General features: G+C 32.8%; 2 protein-coding genes across 2 annotated transcripts; both read right to left on the bottom strand.

The window, feature by feature from the left end:
- Positions 1-1098: 1098 nt before the first annotated feature.
- Positions 1099-16370, bottom strand: LOC128175430 (ADP-dependent glucokinase-like). Its single transcript, XM_052841046.1, has 13 exons — positions 16258-16370; positions 13031-13261; positions 12720-12807; positions 12355-12423; positions 11696-11835; positions 11265-11377; positions 10886-11049; positions 8665-8780; positions 5975-6178; positions 5096-5286; positions 4584-4680; positions 3733-3869; positions 1099-3456 (listed from the first exon to the last, which is right to left on the bottom strand). Exons 1-13 carry the CDS (start codon positions 16368-16370, stop codon positions 2786-2788), a joined length of 2334 nt encoding a protein of 777 aa, XP_052697006.1. The 3' UTR covers positions 1099-2785.
- Positions 14922-19937, bottom strand: LOC128175428 (peroxiredoxin-5, mitochondrial-like). Its single transcript, XM_052841043.1, has 6 exons — positions 19788-19937; positions 19036-19173; positions 18217-18258; positions 17706-17795; positions 17020-17114; positions 14922-16529 (listed from the first exon to the last, which is right to left on the bottom strand). Exons 1-6 carry the CDS (start codon positions 19881-19883, stop codon positions 16406-16408), a joined length of 585 nt encoding a protein of 194 aa, XP_052697003.1. The 5' UTR covers positions 19884-19937; the 3' UTR covers positions 14922-16405.
- Between the last annotated feature and the right edge of the window lie 967 nt (positions 19938-20904).

Below are 20904 nucleotides of genomic sequence, written 5' to 3'. Positions count from 1 at the left end.
CAGGCGTATACGTATCAATCCTGCAAATAGTGTCATTTTTAGAACTTAGTATTTTCTTCCATAGAGTGGGTCTGTGCTCCATATTTTTCTCATAGTTTAAATAAGGTCTTATGGAAAACAAAACAACTCGATTTCAATCAACAAAAACGTGAAGAGACGACCCACTGAACATTAAAAATATCATTTTATATCCCAACAATTGAACGTTTTGAAAAAATAATACGTCCGTAAATTCGTGGCCAAAGTCACACATCGTAATTTATCAACTTTATTTTACTTTGTTGTGACTGAAATGACTCGGTGGTTACAGCACCTGACGTTAACTAACCTTTACATATATATCTCGGGTTTTATGTTATGGGTTCGATACCACCAAAATTTAAGGCAATCTATTTTTCTTATCGTGAAAGTGACTGTTAGGTTAAATGGGTCGGGTGCAGTTTCGGTTAATGTTTATTTTGTTTACAGTATAATTTACAATGCTCATAATACACAATACCACTTATACTTACAGCAACTATTGTACGTTCTATTGGAGACGGTATAAAATGATCGTCAGACTTAGCAAAGTGGCAACGCTTTGTGAAAGAAATTACAGACTTGAAAATAAATGTTCAATCAGGACCATTTCAACGATCTTTGAATTTCTTCAAAGCGAGTTAAATTTGGGACCAATTTAACGAACTTTGAACAATTTTAAGAGTGCGTTTTATGAGTGTTTAATAACATTAATAACATTTACTTTGAAAATTAGGCATATCACAATTTCTGAGCTTCGTCAGTTTAATTAGTTGACAGTATGATTATTTTTAAATACTTATGAATATGATCTGCCGTAACTGGAAACGGGGAGGGTATGTAATATTTTATTTTCAACACCCCCTCCCCACCCCCAAAAAACATCGCTGAAGGGGATACTGCATGCTATCTAATCAACTAGTTTTTTCTTCTGGATAATATTTCCTGAATAGAAAATAACACGATTTTTAAAAAAAGGCTATTAATTTCTTAATAAAACTTAAAATAAGTCACATCTTATGGTATTTTATTGCTTTGAAGTGTGTATTATATTAGATAGGGTAGTAACAAAACCAGTAGTTATACATAACATTTATTTATAGATATATATATCAGTAAACAATCTACAGGTAAAAGTGATTATAACATAGCATTTGAGAAAATCATTTAAAATTCTGTATCAAATCTATATGGAAATAAATGAATTTTTATGGGACAGCTTTGAGATCTGTATAAATCTCACTCCAGTTGAACCACATGCTGGAAACATTACAACATTTATTCCACAAACAGCACAAATTCTCTGTATATAATAAATATGATAAGAAAAAAAGTCATCTGCTTTGCACTTTCATAGATTACAAAATTGAATTAATGGATGAAAAAAAAAATGAAATAGAATTTTCAAGATGGCACCATATTTCAACAAAACATACAACATACAATGTATATAAAACCTTAATAGATCATAGCAATGATTATCACAGGAGGTTCTCATTAAAGGAAAGATTGTGCTTTATATATTATGCTTTAATTCATCGAAATGTACATTGTCTGAGAAATCACGAATTAATCAATAAATGACACACAAAGGAAACACAAACATACATGAAGATAATTGATATATTTTCTATTTTATAGCATTTCATCCCTCTGTAACCTTTAATTAAGGTTATAAAATGTACTCTATACAATGCTAAACAATGTGAATATGCCTATTAAACTAGATGTTTTTATCATATTCATAAAGAGGTATAGAACACATATATTGTATAAAACTATTATCTACAAGGTTACAGGGGAAATAAAGACATCAATCTAAGTCTGCTGAATACTTTGAAAACAATATTGCTCCATATCAGAAACACTATAAAATGAAGAAAAAAGTGTAATTTTATTTTTAAAAACCTACAGGTTACGATATTTTTTTTCTAGGAGACATCTTGCTCTTCCTCTTGTGGTTTAAATGAAACATGTTCTATGCTTATATATGATAAAATTGACATTTACACTTGCATATTAAAATGCCTCTTGAATTAACTATATTCCCAAATGAACTGAATACATTGGAATTTAGCAATATATGAAGCGCTGTTACCAAACATAATCTGTAAAACATGTTGTATGGTAATGGAATAAAACTGTTTTAGGAATGTTTGGGATCCACTTGATCTTCTCAAAAATATTTTTACATTGAAAAACAATAAATTACAAAATCACAGTTGCCTTATATATTTGGGGAAGTCAATTTATACTAAATGAAAAGTATTTTCACACACACATACACATAAAACCCACTTTCCATCTGAATGACGTTTGCTAAATGTGTAAAAAATGAAGTGTTAAACTTCTCCATTGAAGGATCTATACTCAACTAATCACCTGCTAATGTTAAATTCCCTCAATATCAAGAAGAGACAATGCATCCAAAAATAAATATAATTTCTCATTATGATATTGTATATTATCATGAGTTAGCCATAGATCTAAAGATGTCCCTATACCTGCCCCTATTTTATGAAATTTGAAATATCATATCTTTAAGATAAATAAAACATTTCCTTCATAAAATCTAGCCATCATTCATCATTACTCAATACAGGTACTTGTGTTTCTATGATGTCTTTAAACTTGACAAAACATTACTTCATAACTCCTGGTAAAACTTATTATTTGCCCTAACAGTACTTAAATAGGAATGAGATAGGTTACCCTTCATCATATCTTTCCATAAATTATCAGACTTATTCATTGAAATCTACTGATCTTAATCTACTTGGACCAATAAACCTGCCGAGGAGATGTTGTCCCCACCCCCTCCAGTTTGAACCACCTTGGTGCACACCAGCCCTGGGGCCAAACAAATCTGATAGTCTCTCTCCTCCCAACAGGACACAGGGCGGTTCACCTCCAGGGGTATCCGCTGAGCCGACTGCATGGTGCTGGTGGAGAAAGAGTCATCCATGATGAGTCGTGCTTTTTGGGTGTCGATGTACTTAGAGTCACAGACATGTCTGAAGGCGGTCAGTGAGGCTTTGGCCGTGGCATGCATAGTGTTCTTCCATTGGCTGCCTTTCTTGGTCAGAATAGCTTGGTATGCCAGAGTATGGACATGGATCCTGGTCAATTTTCTCTTGCCATCGACTTCCTCGGTATTACTGAGCAGGTCGTAAACATGTCTCATTTGGTCCAGCACTGAGGCAATTCTGGGATATGCATCTGCTACCAGAGTTACCTTCCCCTTAGTAAGAATACTCACCAAGTTTGGTAACTCTTGTTCATTCATCCCTAAGGAGTCAGAATATAAAACCACATTGTCTTTGATTTCCTTAAGTAATTCTTCATCTGTGAATGATGCCATCTCAAAATGAATACTTGTTTTCTTTGGTGTTGATGCAAGTAGGTTCTTGAGTTTTAACAGCCTTTGCATTCTTTCTCCTAAAATAAGACAAGCAATATTTAAATAAAACAAGGTATGACAATGTGCATTTCCTTCCGAAAATATGTGAAAAGTTATCCATATTAAAAGGTGAATTAACAGAAATAGAAAATAATTTCCATACATTTAACAACATCTAAAAGAAAGCAAAAATATTTTTGAATCATTTCTTGATAAAATCAGTAAAAGTACAGTATCTGGTCATATGAAGTCACAATGATGACACCGTTCCTGAGAATATAATATGTTTATGGTTGACAAATAATCATCGTTACCTTCTTCAAAAGGGAAGTTATCCAACATCTGCAGTCCTCCAACAACTAGGGCTGCTGGTTTAAACTTTTTGATCTCAGCTTCAAAGCCCTCTAAAGTCTCTATGTATGGGTTACTCTCATCACTGTGCACAATCAACCTAATATGAAAATACTAAATATTGATTTACAGTAATGATTGGCCATAGAAAAGTCTCTGTAACCAGAACCCTATTCAGCAATGCTCTGTAAAAAGTTATTGCTATAGAGAGGGGGAGAGAATTCTTGAACATGCTTTTGTAGATTTACTTTGTAATATCTGAAATCTGTTATCCATTTCAAACTTTCACTTGGGCAGTCTTTGGGTTGTTTAATTCTAACAAAGACCATCTCATACCCTTCCATGAACTGACATCAAAAGACCTCACATAATTCCTTAAAATTCCTGTGTATCATAATAAATTTATCTGTATTTGAAATGACATCAGTTTTATTAGTTCTTGGTCTCATAGAAAGGCCTGAGTCTGAGTAAATCTTGCAAAGCAGCATTTTAATGTTGCAATACATTCCCCGCAAATCAGCAATTTGAGAGGTACCGGTATATATATTGCAACATCCAAATCAAATTGTTTGAATGCAAAAGATTATCTTTCTACATGGATACATGTATTCCATAGGGTTTTAACACATAATCATGCTTGCATCGATCCTTGAATGTCATATAAAACAAGCTTTACTGTAAATGGTAACTAGTTAACCCTCAACTCTGTCTGTATATGATAAATATACATGTAAATAGTTATTGGTATTTCAGAAAAATACTTTGCTTTACAACATGATCAAGAACATATATACATTATATAACAGAACAATACCTATTAGCCCTGGGAGAGGTAAATCTGCCCCATTTGTCTCCAGATTTATATTCCATAAGCAGATGAATATCATTCACATCCAAATCATCTCCAACAACTGCAAAATCAAAACACAACGTTAGAATTCAAATAAAATAATTTCTGCACAGCAATTGTTGGATGTCCAGTCAAGTCGTACACAGACCAACTCGTATACAGGTCAACTCGTATACAAAATTTCCGCATAAAAAAACGAAAGTCAACTCGTATACAAAAAAATTCCCGTATACCTAACCGATTTTTGTATACGAGTTGACTTTCGATTTTGTAACGGGATTTTTTTGTATACAAGTTGACTTTCGGTTTATCATACCTATTTTATATGCGGAATTTTTTGTATACGAGTTGACTTTTAGTTTTTTATGCGGAAAATTTTGTATACGAGTTGACCTGTATCCGAGTTGGTCTGTGTACGACTTGACTGTAAATCCAATTGTTGTCATTTCAAGTATCAGACAGTAAAAACAATCAACCTTTCACAGCCTCAGGCAGACTTTCTCGGAGTTCCTTGGTGAACCTTGCCCCCAGCAGCACCTCTGCTCCCTCATTAGCCATTCTCCTTGCCATCACTGGAGCATTGCCTCCCAAAATGGACTTGTGATCAGACATGGCAAATGCTGTGTCTGTCAGTTCCTTAAACAGTGTGTTATTACTGACAAATCTCCTGAAAACACAACAATCACATATTTTGCTATACTATTTTAATGTCAATGGTGCTTTACTTAATATGCTATTAAATAACTACAAACTATCAGGATCATGTCATGAAAAAGTTCAGGTAAAATGTATAAAATGAATATAACAGCAGGTTTGCACTAGTTTTGGATTGAATTACTTAGATCCCCACAAATTCCATGGGGATAATTAGTAACATTAAATTTTTCATACAATATACTACTGATGTTGTCACTTTACTTCCCTCTGACAGCTAACTGACCCCAGAAAAAGAAGCTAGTTAAATTCAGAGGCTCAAGTCACAATTTTGACATGTAAACAAACTAGTCTATGTAACTTCACTGGGCTGGTGTTGATGACTTAAATGAATATCTGAGGCAAGGAAAGTGCCCTTCTGAAGAAATATGTCTGACATAGGAATTTTTTGGAATCAAACAATTTTTGCAGAATGTAATAAAAATAAGACAAATCAGTCAAAAATAGAGTAAGTTTTTGTCAAATTGTGTGCTGTAAATTGAAATGTTATAAAACATTATCATAATGTACTGTAGCAGTTCCAAGGTTGTCCTTCCAAATTTTTGCAGCTATGAAATGGAGTGCATATTTTAGTTTTTCCCTCACTTTGTTTACTTTTAAGTAAAATTATTAGTAATTCGTTCAAGATTTTAATAACTTACTCTGCAGCAGCACCATGCTGAAAAAAGTATCCAAATAACTGAGACAGTTCGTCCCTATTCGCTACAAAGTCATGATGTTTTGGCTGTTCCGGGGCTTCTAAGTTAAACTTTTCAAAGAATGACATTCCATCTACGATCAAGTCTTCGCATCCTCCAAATCCCAAAGCTACACGAGTTCGTGGGAGACTGATTTTTTCCTCGGCCCTAAGAAGTCCTGACAGAATATGATTTATTCTATCTGAACTTCTTCCACTTTTATCAAAATATATTTTCGCAAGATAGGCAGTGATTAAAGCAACAAGAGAAAACAATGCAATTGTTTTCACAGACATTTTGTAGAGTGGACTTCAGTGACAGAAAATCCAAACCTGTTACCCAGGTTATTAACCAGCTACATAAATAAATAAAACTAACGAAACGTGAAAACCCTAACAAAACTTGCCAACGTTGACTTTAGACCGGATATGTACCCTCTGCACACTAAATTTAAATATAGTGAGTAACTGTTATTATTCCGGATCACTAAAAACGAGTGAACTTAAATCAATTGAGAAACATAACGAAATAATTAGCTACAGTAATCTTAATTTTTTTGGATATAGGTAGATAGTTCGGACCTGTTAGGGAACAAGTGTTTTTAAAGTATTGTTTCCACACAACTACAAAAGTCCATTTTGATAACGTACGTTAGACCTTATTTATATTTTTGAAGGCAAAATTTTCGGGAGGTACATTAATTTATTTTACTATTTTGAAATTCGATAAAATATAGCGGAAATAGAACAGAAAATTGAACAGAACTTCCTGGATGCTTGAAATTTAGAACAATATTATTAATTTTGCAAAGTTTTTTTTTTTTAAATGAGAGTGCGGGTTCGATAATTGGTGTGGCCTAGTTGATTTAGATTTTGGGATGTAAAAATTTCTACCTCTTTTGTATGTAAATTTGTGAATTACGGAATTTTAGCTATATTATTGAGTATCAAATATGCTAGTTTCATCCACGCATTGACATAGCGCTAGCACTCGGGCACGTACAATTGTGTTTAACAGTGGGGTGGCGGAGACTTGTTAACCTGACAAGGAAATTTAAAAAAAAACCTCAAAATCCTAATAGGGGCATATGAACGAAAGAAAGCACTGTTAAATTAAACTTTGAAAATTAAATTATAACATATTTATAAACAATAAAATGCATCTTTGGCGATTCATGCAGGCTATGAAGGTGGCGACATTGCCAAACCCGCTAACGCGGGTTATGTACTTTTACTGCAATTATCGCTACCTTCATAATCCGCATTAATCATCAAAGATACAGTTTATTATTTATATTTTCTTTCAACAAATTCATAAATTGATTGCAAAAAAGTAAGTAAATATAGAATATGCATGAACTGTAGTCAGTCCGTTGTACAGCCCGATTTTACAGGTATTTTTTACGCTATTTTTTATCCAATGTATATTATGGAGTGCCAACTTCAAACGAAAAATGAGGATATTAAATTAACAAGAAAAACCTAGTATACAATACGAGGGATCTGGTTTAACAATGAAGATTAAGAAAACAATGTTTTCACAGTTTTAACAAACGTCTATTTGCCGAGGCTTATTTTTCGTTGATGAGGTTCATTATATTTAAGAATGTTCGGCCTTAGAAGAAAAGAGGAAAGAACATCTAAACACGAAATATCGTAAAAAAAAAACCCATTTGTTTTAACATATTTAAAGTTCTCTGAACTCATATCAAACCATAATTCTTACTCTAGGAGAAAATTGTGTGTATTTATTTTAAATATTTTCGATGCTGTCTGTTGGCTCCAAGTCGTTATCCTGATCTGATCCTTCGTACCAGTCTTACATAAACATGGTTTCTGTCATACCTCCATTTTTTCTATCTTTTCATGTACTATTATATGCATGTATATACACTGGACAAAATTACTAACGCACCATTTGAAATAAAATGGTCATTTCTCTATTACATTTTACGCAAATTTTAAATGAATCAGACATTTTAAGACCGCAGGCTTAAGAAATTTTAATCGAAGAAAAACACGCGGCTTTTCTTCTCGAATGCCCGAACAAAACTGAAACGGAAGTATGCTTGTGCATTATGAGTAAACACTAGATGATACCACAGGGGTGGTCTCAAAAGTTCAGGCATGGTCGTAGGCAGCTCGGGGAAAATGCAAAAAGTTGATGCAGGTAAGTATAGATATTGATGTAAACTAATATTTACATCCTAGAATTTTTAAAAGATATTTTTAATGCTTAAATAAGTCACCTAAATTATAAGTAAGACATTTAAATGTCCAAACGGATAAATGGATGCAATGTTAACCGAAGCGTGACTCTTCTTTTAAAATGCTCAAATCGTGCTCACACTTCTTTTGGAAAGATAAATCTTTACTTTCTTTTTTGTGATCTTATTATTGATGCATGCATTACTAAAACCTCACAAAAAACCCGACGGGGTATGGCGCGTTTGATCGCAGAAGAGCGTGGCAGGACAGTTGGTATGGTCTCTGCAGAATGCTCCTTTAGTGAGGTTAGAAAAAATGTTAATAATTGTACGATTACCGGTGACATTTGCTAAAACATGACACAGCATGCTTATCAAATAAAAAAAAATGTCGTTTAAGGTAGCCAAAGTGTTTAAAAGGCACCACACGTCAATTGCAAGGTTGTACCGGAAATTTGCGCAAACCGGAAGTGTGAGGGACCGAGCAAGAATTCCAAAGCGTCGCGTAAATACTAGGCGAAAAGACAGACAGATCCCATTTATATGAGCAAAAGGAGCCCACACCTGATATTGATATGTGAATCACATAATGGGGGGTACCAATGTTTCATAAACAGTACTCAAAGCAACTGGTCAATAAGATTACAACAAATGATGTTTCATTTTCTGCATTATTATAAACTGTTAAAATAATATACTAATCAATCTTTGTTGTGTTCAGATCTAAAACAATCAAAGAAGTAGTAGGTGGTGCGTTAGCAATTTTGCCTAGTGTATATGTATGTACCTTTTATCGATGATTTGTATATTTGTTTATTCTGCTCCTCTTGTACCAAATTATTTGGTTTGAGTGAATAAACTGAATTAAAACTTGCTTGTTTTTCGGTTGTTTCACTTGATACAGTCTTTAAACAAAGTGATTAAGTCTGGTCAATTCAAATATATTTCAATAATTAAATTTAAAGTGTATAGGCAAAATAAATACATAAACTCTGGATAAACGCGCGACATTTTAAATTATAAGTGTCATATAATGACATATAATATAAAATTACGCTGTGTATTAGTATACCGAGTATTGATTTGTATATTATCTTGCATATTATATAATATACATAAGGTTTGAACAAAAGTTCCTATAACTAATGAGTTTCTTACCTATAAAATATGTAGGTATGGAACATCACGCAGTTCCATTACAACCGACCTGGTCGGTCGTCTATCCAATTTTTTTCAGATCGGGAGCTAGACTTTTCAGACCTGCAGCTAGACTTACATGCTTAATAGCAGCCGCCTTTCATTTTCATTTTGGGACCTCAAACTTTAAAACTGTTATGGATGAAAATGAAGAGAGCTGTACCTTTGAAATCTTGCCAGTTGTCTTATATGTGTATATTTTACCTTGTGTCTCCTTTCTTCAAAACAATATACCGGTACAATACACAGTCATTTGTAAATCTCATTCATGATTTAATTCTAAAATTGGGATGGCATTTATTCCACATTTACTTGTATGAGTATGTATTATATATAAAGTATATAATGCAATGTATAAAGGCTTGTTAAAAACATAATTTGAAGGAAAAATCCTACAAAAAATTCATATATATAATAGTAATGCTGCACGTACCAACGAGCTAGGATCAAATGATCTAAAAAAATAGTACAATATAACATCTCAATCTTCTACGCAATATGCGAAAAAAGTCCAGTATTGATGCATGTAAATGTGGTGTATAATTCATAAAAATATGGATCATAATTTGAAAAAACTATTAATCCTGTATGGCGTCTGGTGGTATAGTAGGCCATCCTCCAAAATTATCATCATCATCATCACTGTCATCATCTGACTGATAACCTGTCCATAATAGTAACCGAAGGTCAAGATCCTCTTTCTTATTCAGCCAATCAAATATTGGGCGGGGAAGCGACTCCCACTCACTGCCTAACCGTACACGGAATCTATATACACAGTCTCTGCTCAGTCTGAAATGGAAATTTACAAGTTGTCGTAAATAATGGCATTAATACCGAATATATACTCATATACCGGTACATGTACACATACATCAAAATAATGTTGACTTTTGGAAGAAATCATGTTGACAACTTTTGATAGAACTTGTTTTAATTGATCCAAATTTGTTTTACTTTATGATACCATTAATACACATACAGTTCATGTCCAGATTAAGCAGAATCTTTAATCTTTAATAGCAATCACTGATAAATCTAAAGTATAATAGTCCCATGCCAGAGCATGCAAAGACAAAAACAAGAACCCTTGGCCTCAGTGTACAGTGGTTCTGGTCACGAATTGAAGACATTCTCTAATCTCAATGTTGCTTTGATATGATTGATATAATGCTTCTAACTGGTGAAACATCAGAAAACAATCCATATCACATCTGATTATAGTTTTACTTTTCTAATTTAAAAATCTAACACTTACTTTTTTAATGAATATGGTTCAAACTGGAATTCTAAAATGTCACTTTTAATTTCCTACAAAACATGTAACGGACAAGAATTAAACTGTACATCTAATAAAAGAAAATCTTCTACAAGCATGCAAAAAACAATCAAAAAAATTATTTACCTATACTAATAAATGAATACTTTAATCAAGTGATTAATCGCAAGAATAGTTTCAAAATGGTACTAACACATATATTGTCATAGTCTAGTATGTTCTTTTCACACCCTCCATATATCAACACGTCCTGATCTTGGGTTACGCACGCCGTGTGCCACAGACGACTACGGTCAGCCGGGAAATGGGTCAGCTGGGTCCAATTGAGAGTGTTTGTGTCCAAAATCCAGGAATCACCTATTCAGAAGTAAATACAGTTACATGTTAAACAACTGCAATGTGGATTTATCTAATGCATTAGTCCTAACAAGAATGCCTCTTTGTCTGTAGAATGCAGAACTAACCTGCCCAGGTTTCTTTGTCAAAGAAAGATGTTGAATGATTTTGACTTAAATATCACATGCATTATATGCACAAGAAAGCCAACTGTAAGTGAACCAGCCAATACATACTTAAGGGCTGGCAACCAGTAGTGAATCCTCCATACACGAACATTCTGTTGTAGGGCAGGGCTGTGGCTGTGTGCCAGGATCTACCCTCAGGCTGCGGTCCGTGAGTACATATACTGTAAACAATGCAGTAGACTCAAAATGAGGTCAGTGAGTCATACAAAGAAATCTGATATGTATATACATGTACATACATTTGTGGAATTGGCTTATACACTATATGTACATTGAATTTGCATACTATGCAAATCCAAGGTAGATATAATGTATGCTGTCCAATCGCTTTTTTTGTTTGAGCTATAATGTAAAGTGTGTTATTATTTTTGTTTATTTTTTTATGAACGCCAAGAAAAATATTAAGCTAAATCAAACCTTCAAAGAATTATTGAAAACTTCACTGATAAATTCATAAATCCATGCAAGAATAACAATACCTGCCACTCCAGGCCAGAGAATTCAGATCCAGACAATGGACGTCATTTAACCGGATATTTGAATGCCTTCCTCCAAAGATGTACACCTTACTGCCAAACCTCACTGCTGTATGTGCAGCCCGAGCAGATGGAGTTGGACCCTACATTCAATATAGCTGATATATTTTTAAGTAATTTTGAGGTTGCAAAAAGACCATATCCCCTTTTTATTTATTATGGTATCTATCCCCCTTTTACTATGATCTATGGTCACTGTTCTGAATTCTACAAATAAAAGTGATTTTTTGCTGTTTTAACATGACAAACAAGTTTTAATGCCATATTCGTGGCAATGTGTGTTTACATGTGCCAGTACATCACTACAAAGTTATTTTTGCCCCATTGATTTTGGCATGTGACAGTTGTAAAAGATTTTGCCTCATTTTAAAATGCCATAACTCAGTTGTGGTAAGTGAAATAACTTGGACTTTCAATTTGTCTGATTTTAAATATAGCTGCAGCATCTCAGGGTGAACACAGCAAACATAAAATGGGGCAGAAATTTTCATGTACCAGTATTCTTGTTCTGTGTGTGAATTTTTAAGCAATACATGCAAATGTAAAACACAAAGAAATTTTTGCGTGGATAAATGCGTTAATATGTACTTCCAAATTCTTACCATAGTATCCGGTACACTCCACTGCATTGTGGTAAAGTCAAAAACACACAGCTGGTTGTTCCATCCTCTCTGTAAAAATATGAGCATGATGTTATCTAGTCTTTTCCAGGTCATAAATCATAACTTTATATTAAACATAAATGTATGATTACGTATTAAAGTATTACATTTTGCAAATATTTATACCAAATTAGTTCTGTCATTTTCCAAAAAAGGTAAAAGGGGGTTCTAGGAAAAATTTACACTTTTTAACAGATATTGTGTACAGTCAATCATTTTTTTTTTTCATTTATTTAGAATACATGTGTACAGGAACATTGTTATATTTAAATACTAGTTAGATAATAAGTAATTAGCATACACACATTCTCTGGAATTTCATCTTGAAAAAATGACTTGGTATCACCAATGTATCCTTTCAAATGCACTCCAAAACCTCCAAATGTATAAAATCTGAAACATAAATAATTTTTTTAAATTCATGAAATGGAATAAAATGCACTAAACTCATTTATTGACTATTTTAATTCAGGTATATGGTATGAAATCAAAATCAGAAAATGACATCAGTAATTTTTTAAATAAAAAGATTGTGTGATCAATTTATAACAACATTTACTGTTCTTGTTTGATTTAGAAATGACAAATTCGTACATGGGTAAGATTCCATACTAACTTTCTATGATGATACCATGATACTGCTTTGTCTCTCGGACTTGGCAGCTCATTTGCATTCTCACTCTGAGGTACAATTTTCTCCCATTCTAAGTTGTTCAGATCCAGTCGGTATAGGTTATTGACATTACCAAGCCGTGCATGGCCACCAAACAAGTACATGTAGCCATCCCCAACACACACCGTAGAACCAGAGGTTGCTACAGGATGAACATTATGTCTTTCAAAATACCTGTAAACAAAGTTTTTAGACCCAATGCCATATAACACTTTGGTACGGTAGAATATTGATCATTGGTTTTATACTGTTATTGACTAGGTATGAGGGCAACATTTGTTTTGTTGGATCCAGAGACAATGGGCAACATTTCTGTTTGAAAGTCCAACAAATCAACAGGAAACCAAGTATACCAACCAAACTTTAAATTCTGTGTCGTAAATCCAAATCTCATTTGCTGGAAGATACTTTTCAGTGTAAGGTGGATTAAAGTCATCCTGTAAAATAAATTCTTGACATTTCAGTTTTCACATATTTCTGACCAGATAATCAAAGAATAATTGTCAGAGGACAGAGCACATTTTATATATTATCAAGAAAACAACGTTAAAACTCGACGTGTGACTGACTGACTGTGTCGATATAAGTTATACTCACATTGTAACCTCCCCACACGATCATGTATTTATCATTACAAACTGCTACATGCCCAATACGTTCTGGAGGAATGGACATCAAGTGTTTTTTACCATCACTTTCGCTTGCGATGGCCATTGTTTGCGTTTGTAATTTTTTTCAGAATGTCGAGCCCGATAGTAAATAAATGCAAATTTTTAGAAGTCAATATTATTAACATATGATATGGTAAAATTTGATATGATTTTTGTATCATATGATTTTGTATTATATGATATAATATTGTATCATGTCGGGTGTATGGTATGAAATGATAATGTATAATATGATATTACAATATTGTTTTGATACATATTTAAAATATGATACAAAATTGTATAACATGATATTGTATCATTAAAATAAATGTTGCATTTCATATTATTAAATAATGATACAATAAAATATAATACAATGGCGCATCATATCATGATACAAAATCATATGATACAATATCATATGATAAAATACCATATCATATAATACAATATCATCTATACAAATATACACCATATAATACAATATTATATGATACAATATTGTATCACTATATTATCTTATCATGTTATACAATATCATATGATAAAATATCATATCATATGATTCAATATCATAGAAATTGGAACCGTGATATGTTTGTAGGTCAAGTGCCAAGGTCATATCAGATCATACAAACATCTTTTTTTGAAGAGCATTTATATACTCTCCACTTAGCCCTATTTGGCTAATACTTTACCTAAACAGAGCTTTTTGGTTAATGGCAAGCAGTGACCTACAAACAAGTCAATATGTGAAAGTCATAGCAGATCCCTTTACAATCAGTTGTAGGCCATAGATTATTTCTCAGTAGCCTAATTAATCTTGGTCAGATTGAACAAAAATGCCTGTACGTAAGGGGTAATGAGATATGAATTAGAAGTTCTATGCCAGCTGGAAAATTTAAAGGTCAGTGTCAACGCAAAATTCTCTGAAATTCTTTTTATCCTATTGTCCATTATCCAGGTGGGGCCCTTTGAAATGATCACCTGATCTCAATGTTGTCTAGTTTCATTAGTTGCTTATCTATAGACATCTTTGGATAGAATTTTACCTTTTCGTCTATCATAAACACATGAGAGGGAAAAAAGTCATGAGTGATTTTTGTATGATGTAGATATATTTACTTCAAGTGATTGTCCAGAGCAGAGATATTGCCGGAAAGATTGGACTAACAGACAGACTTGATTTGTTGACTTTTAATTTTTTTTTAAATTTTAGTGACATTTTTCATTTACAAATTCAAAAAATATCTTGCATGCATATACAAAAAAACCAACATTTATCAAATAATTACTTCAGAGGACTTCTCTCCATTCCATATGAACAAAATTGAAGCCTTTTTACATGTATATTAAATAATAAGTCGACAAACATATACAGAATTAGTGTGGAGGTTTATGCAACCTTAAGATGTACAAAACATTGATTTAAATTTTAATTCTGATTGGCTTTCCATATATATATTTCTAAACCCTTAACACAAAATGTAGGGGAGAAATTGTATGTTGTCCTTGAATCACCCTCAATCATGCTGGAGTCAATGTAAATCCTAGCACTTAATCTTGTTTAAAAACTAAGAGTTTAAAAATTACTTTGACCGCAACATGATTGAAATGTTGTCATGAAAATGGTATTACTAGTACAGTAAAACTCGGTTATAGTGAAGTCCTAGGGACCAATGGATTTACTTCGTTATATCCATAATTCGTTATATCCGTATAACGAATTAAAATATATCTATAACGAATTCACGATTAACATGATTTCTTTTACCAGACTATAATTTTTGCTAATTGAGGCTGAAATTAACATTACTTTGATACCTTTATTATCCTATTGTTAATCAAAAAATCTATATAAAAGTAAATTCATCCAAAATATTACGTTAAATGGTAGTGCAAACTTTTTTATTGTACAGAAATTCGTTATAAAAGTGTTAAATTCCGTTATTATTCATCTCTACGGGACTCAAAATCAGCTGCTATATCCGTAAATTTGTTACATCCAAATTCGTTATAACTGTAAAATTTTGCAAAGATTTGTTAAGAATTTGACTGGGACTCAAAAAAACTTCACTATATCAGAGAATTCGCTATTTCCGTGTTCGTATTAAAAGAGTTTTACTGTAATTGTAAACTTAAAATAGCTCACTATTTTTAGCATTCCAATTTTTCAAGAACATTTTTCAAAATATATTCAATATACAGAAGAATTGTTTTTTAATTCAATTGACAGCACCAGTTTATTAATGACTCTGGTAAATTACATAATACACACACATATAAAAATGCAGCACAAGTGAATACATTGCACTTGTACCTGCAGGCATATCATGAGAATGAGTAAAACTGTTTTCATAATTTTTAAGACAGTCATTCATTGTATAAACCATATCCATTTAAAAAAAAAACCAACAAAAATAATTCAAATTAGATTATCTTACCAAATATACAAAACACCTTACATTGAGACCTGTACTTGTAGAAATAATATACAACAGTATAAATAAAACCAACAGAAAGTCACAGGTGTGTGCTGTGTAAATTCCACAAGGTTGTACAAGGCTCTCCCCAAGCTCAATATCCTCTTTAATACCATACAATCGCACACTTCTTTCAATCTCCCACATTTACACCAGAACCACTCAGCACCACCAAGCACAGATCACGTGGCGCCTGCTGATTGGGCAGACCTAAAGTTCCTGATGCACAGTAAGCAGGCCAGGCCCGTGTGGTCGGGCTCCGTGTTGACACTCTTGATGACACTGTCCTCAATCACCAGAGCGTATCTATCAAATATCAGAACAAATCTGAGCTGTCTTAACAAAACTAACATCTCAAAGCCAAACATAATTTGGAGGAACTTCCAGTAATTATGTAACACCCTATAGGATCTATTGTCATGATACATAGAAAATGATTTTAAATCCAATTGTACAAGCATGCTCTTTAGTTAAATATTTACATGTTCCAGTGTCTTAATCTGTGATTAAACTGCAAATCAATTTTGTAACACATAACCCAATACATTTCATTAATGAATATTCTAATATTTCAATAATTTTAATAATCAATTGTGCAATTGATGAAAATAATATAAATACAAGTAATAAGGAATCATTCTTTGATATTATCAGATGATCAAATAAGGTTGAGGGTGAGCAAATCTATCATAATGCCCTTTGGGCTTCATTGGATTTGATCACCCCTGACCGTATTTGATCACATCATAACACTCAATGATTCCTTAATTATCACTGATTGAGTACACTGCCCCACCTTTTCGATCTAACATTTCCCAGTAGCTTTGTGCAGTCCAGATCCATTTTCATTGCTTTGGTGAATTTTCCTTGAGGATCCGCCAGCATCTTTATCTGTAGAGAACAACAACGAGATAAAACTTTTTTACTGAATCAATCACACTTGTTGTGCTAAAACACAAACATATAAAAGGTGGTGGTATCCTTTATTTTTATGTACCGGTATAAGTGATGTACAATGTTTTACAATGAATATGATGTTATGAACTTTTACTGCTATGCTGGTTCATTTCATTATGGAATTTATATGCCAGCAGGAAAATTGCACTTTATAATGCCATGTTTTAATATTATCAAACATTGTATAATACATGTTCTTGTGTTTGCATTTCAAATCATACACTTAAAAAAAAATACTTGTATGGATGGGGTGGGGGTAATCAAATTTTTATTATAAAATCAAATTTATTAAACAGTACCGATATTTTAAAAGAAAGTGCATAGATATTCAAACATGGATAATCGTAAAATGAATGTCAGATGCAATAATGTAAATGTACATAGCACAGGTAACACATGTTCTTTATCTTTCCTTAAAAATCTTTTTACATGTATTAGACTTTCAAATGTTATGTATTATTATAATCTAAATACAGAAAATATTCTTAACAAAGAATACGGTGTAAACAACAAAAGTCAACCTACCTTCCCTTTTGTCTTGAGTTTATCAGCCCAAGCAGACATAACAAATGGATCATTGACAGCCAAACAGCATATCATGTCATAACCTTCTTCCTGTAAAAATCACTTACTGGTACAAACAGGTGCTTGTCATATTTATTGATTTTTAAATCATAAATGATAGCATTACATATCTTAATAAATCTGAAAACAAAATGGATTGATTTATCAAATAGTGTAACAGGATAGAAATAAACATGATATAACAGACCTAGGTTTAACCTGGACCCCCTGAAATTTAATCAGGTGCTCTGCCAACTGAGCTATCTGGCACCTGCAATCAGACAGTTCTGGCTGTGTCACATGTAATACATGTACCAGTGTACCAATGTAACAGTGACTGTTAGACCGGCTCTATCGCTGTTGGCTGAGCACCTGACTAGAGATTCAGGGGGACTTCCTGTTATATCATTATATAATAATTTTTAGCTTATTTTTAGCTTATTACTTAAAGATACTTCATAGATATACATACCTTAAATTTTTCGTAGTTATTTAGATATTCAGGAATGTGGGCCTGAAAAATAATAAAATGTAGTTTACTTTGTAGATGTACAATTTATACAGATAACAATATATGAAAATAATGTCAAAATTCAATGGTTCAAAGAAAAATTTCTCTAGAATTTAAAGCTGAACACCTTTCTTAATAAGTACTGTATTACAGGTATATAAACCTTTCGATTTTGTTACACCCAATTGCACAACTGAAACTCGTGACTGAAGTGTAGTATTCCTTTCGTAGTCTTAGATTGTGTGCATTATTTCATGTTTTTGTTTTACGTGCATTTTCTGTTTGTAAATTATTATAATAATGCATTAACTTATATATAGTTGATGTTAGTTTTCTCCTGGCTTGGAAAAGTGTGTAAAAAATTCATAATTTCATCGTGACCATGCATAGACTTCTTCTGCAAAATACTTTGAACTGTTTAGAGGTCTGTGACTTAATTAGGGGTTGTAGGGATAGCGGTGATGAAAGAGAAATATGGCAGACTATGTCTAATACAAGTAGTGTTCAGCTTTAAAGAAGTGGCTAATAAACAGTATTGAAGACTGAGTGACTACACTTAGAATCATTTACACTCTTCACTTGAATATATCTTTAAATCAAATAATTGATTTAAATTTCTTGATTTAAAATACATTTAAATACGATTCAATAGTTGCAAAGTATATCGGTAACTCACAGGTGCTACATATATTCACCAGACTCACTAAACCAATTGCAATTTGTTATACATCAGAGGGAAGTGATAGGAGTTAAAGAGAAGAGCTTAAATTAGTCACCTACCTGTGAACATCCAGGAGTGAAGGCACCCACCACTGCAAACAGAACACCCTTCTTTCCTTTGAACAGCTCCTGTGCGTTCAGTGGTTTAGTTGGGGTGTCCTCTGGGTACAATTCCACTGGTGGGATTTTTTCTCCGATCTGAAAATTTATTACATATGTGCCATTACATGATCTTCCATTCTACTGATCTGGGATAGGTTATTCAACTGCAGATTATACTTAATATTGTTAAGTTTAGAACATGTAATGTACATTGTGAATACAACACCCCCCCCCCCCCCCCCAAAAAAAAAAAAGAAAAAAAGAAATAAAATTGGTAAAGGGGGATGATTGTTGTTCATTGTCCAACGTGACTTTGACTTGGTAATGTCCAATATGTGATATGATATCAACATGAGACTTTCAGAAACTGTCTCTGAGATCTTTAAATGCACATCTATAACATCTCTAAGTGAGCTCACGACTTCATATCAGGTACAGTATTGCACGTTCATACACAATTTTTATTCCATGCCCTTTTATATTATCACGACTTTTTCTCTTTGAACATTTTATCTGTACGTTTGTGTTATTATGTGAGAGAATAAAATTAAAGATATGTCTACAGTACTATTAAATCTCGTCTAAATACAGTTCAGGTTAATACCTTAGGGTAATCATACCTTAGATAACACATAAGATGTACCATATGGAGATCAAACGTCTTTAGTTTATACCAAAATTCTATTGCATCATGTGGAAATCACACTTACCCTGAATGTGCGACAGCTGTTTACGGCAGGGTTACACAACGACCGAAGAAGGACGCGATTTATTCCTAGGCCAAGTGATCTTACGGAGGTTGCCATTTTTGTTTACTTTCAATATGCAAAACACGTCAAGGTTATTTTTAGGTATATAGCTACTTTCGGTTTCATCTGTTAGAGGCCTATGGGCCTTTGTGGTAACCTGGAGGTGTCGTACCATTTCAGTAATGTTTACCTTTGTAACCTTTCTGTTAAATTATTAATGTCTAACGAAAATCAACATGATACTATTTTAAATATTTTCTTTCATATTCTTCATGTCATTTAAGTTTTGGCTAAGTCCTGGGGACCGCCGGATTTACTTAATAAAATAATGACACAATTCGTTTTATCTGTTTAACAAAATCATACCCTAATAATAAGTAAAGGAAATTCACTTTGTTATCTTCCACATGCTAACATTAGGTATGAGATGATTAAAAAATACCTTCTTTGAAAACCTACAATTGGATGGTAAATTGTATGACTTATGTGAAAATAAATTCATTCTGCCAATCGGTAAGCCAAGTTTTCACTTAACATAACTAAACAACCTAAAAGCTGTCAATGTGAAAGCAAACCATGTATCTGAAATCCTTCATCAATCAAAATTCAAAGTATGATGCTTAACCCTTTCGTTCACGTCTGTACAATTGAACTACAAATAACTTCCTAACTTGAAAATAGAAGCAGTTATCTGGACAAATGATGGCCCTTTGTGCAATATTATGGAAAAATACTAAGTTCAATAGCTGGCATTTCTATGGAATACTTGGTTACCAAAACATTGTTGTAAATAATGTAAATTTTCCTATTTTTCATCCCTACGGAACTCAGTCTGCTTTATCAGTAAATTCATTTAAACCAGTTTAATTAAAATCATGAAAGTTAGCAAGAATTTTGCAGGGGACTCCATAAAATTTCGCTACATCAGAGATTTCTCTATATCTGTATTTGTACTAAACAAGTTTAACTGTACCAGTATAGCATAAAAGATTAATATGTTAATTACTTATCTGGAAGATATGAGTTTAAGACCACTGGAGCTTTTACAATTTTTCCTTTCTTAATACTTTTAAAATGT

Source organism: Crassostrea angulata, chromosome 3 (genome assembly GCF_025612915.1).
Source record: "Crassostrea angulata isolate pt1a10 chromosome 3, ASM2561291v2, whole genome shotgun sequence".
Taxonomy (NCBI): Eukaryota; Metazoa; Mollusca; class Bivalvia; order Ostreida; family Ostreidae; genus Magallana; species Magallana angulata.
Note: the sequence above shows the minus strand (reverse complement) of the source record. Positions and strands in the feature narration are given on the sequence as shown.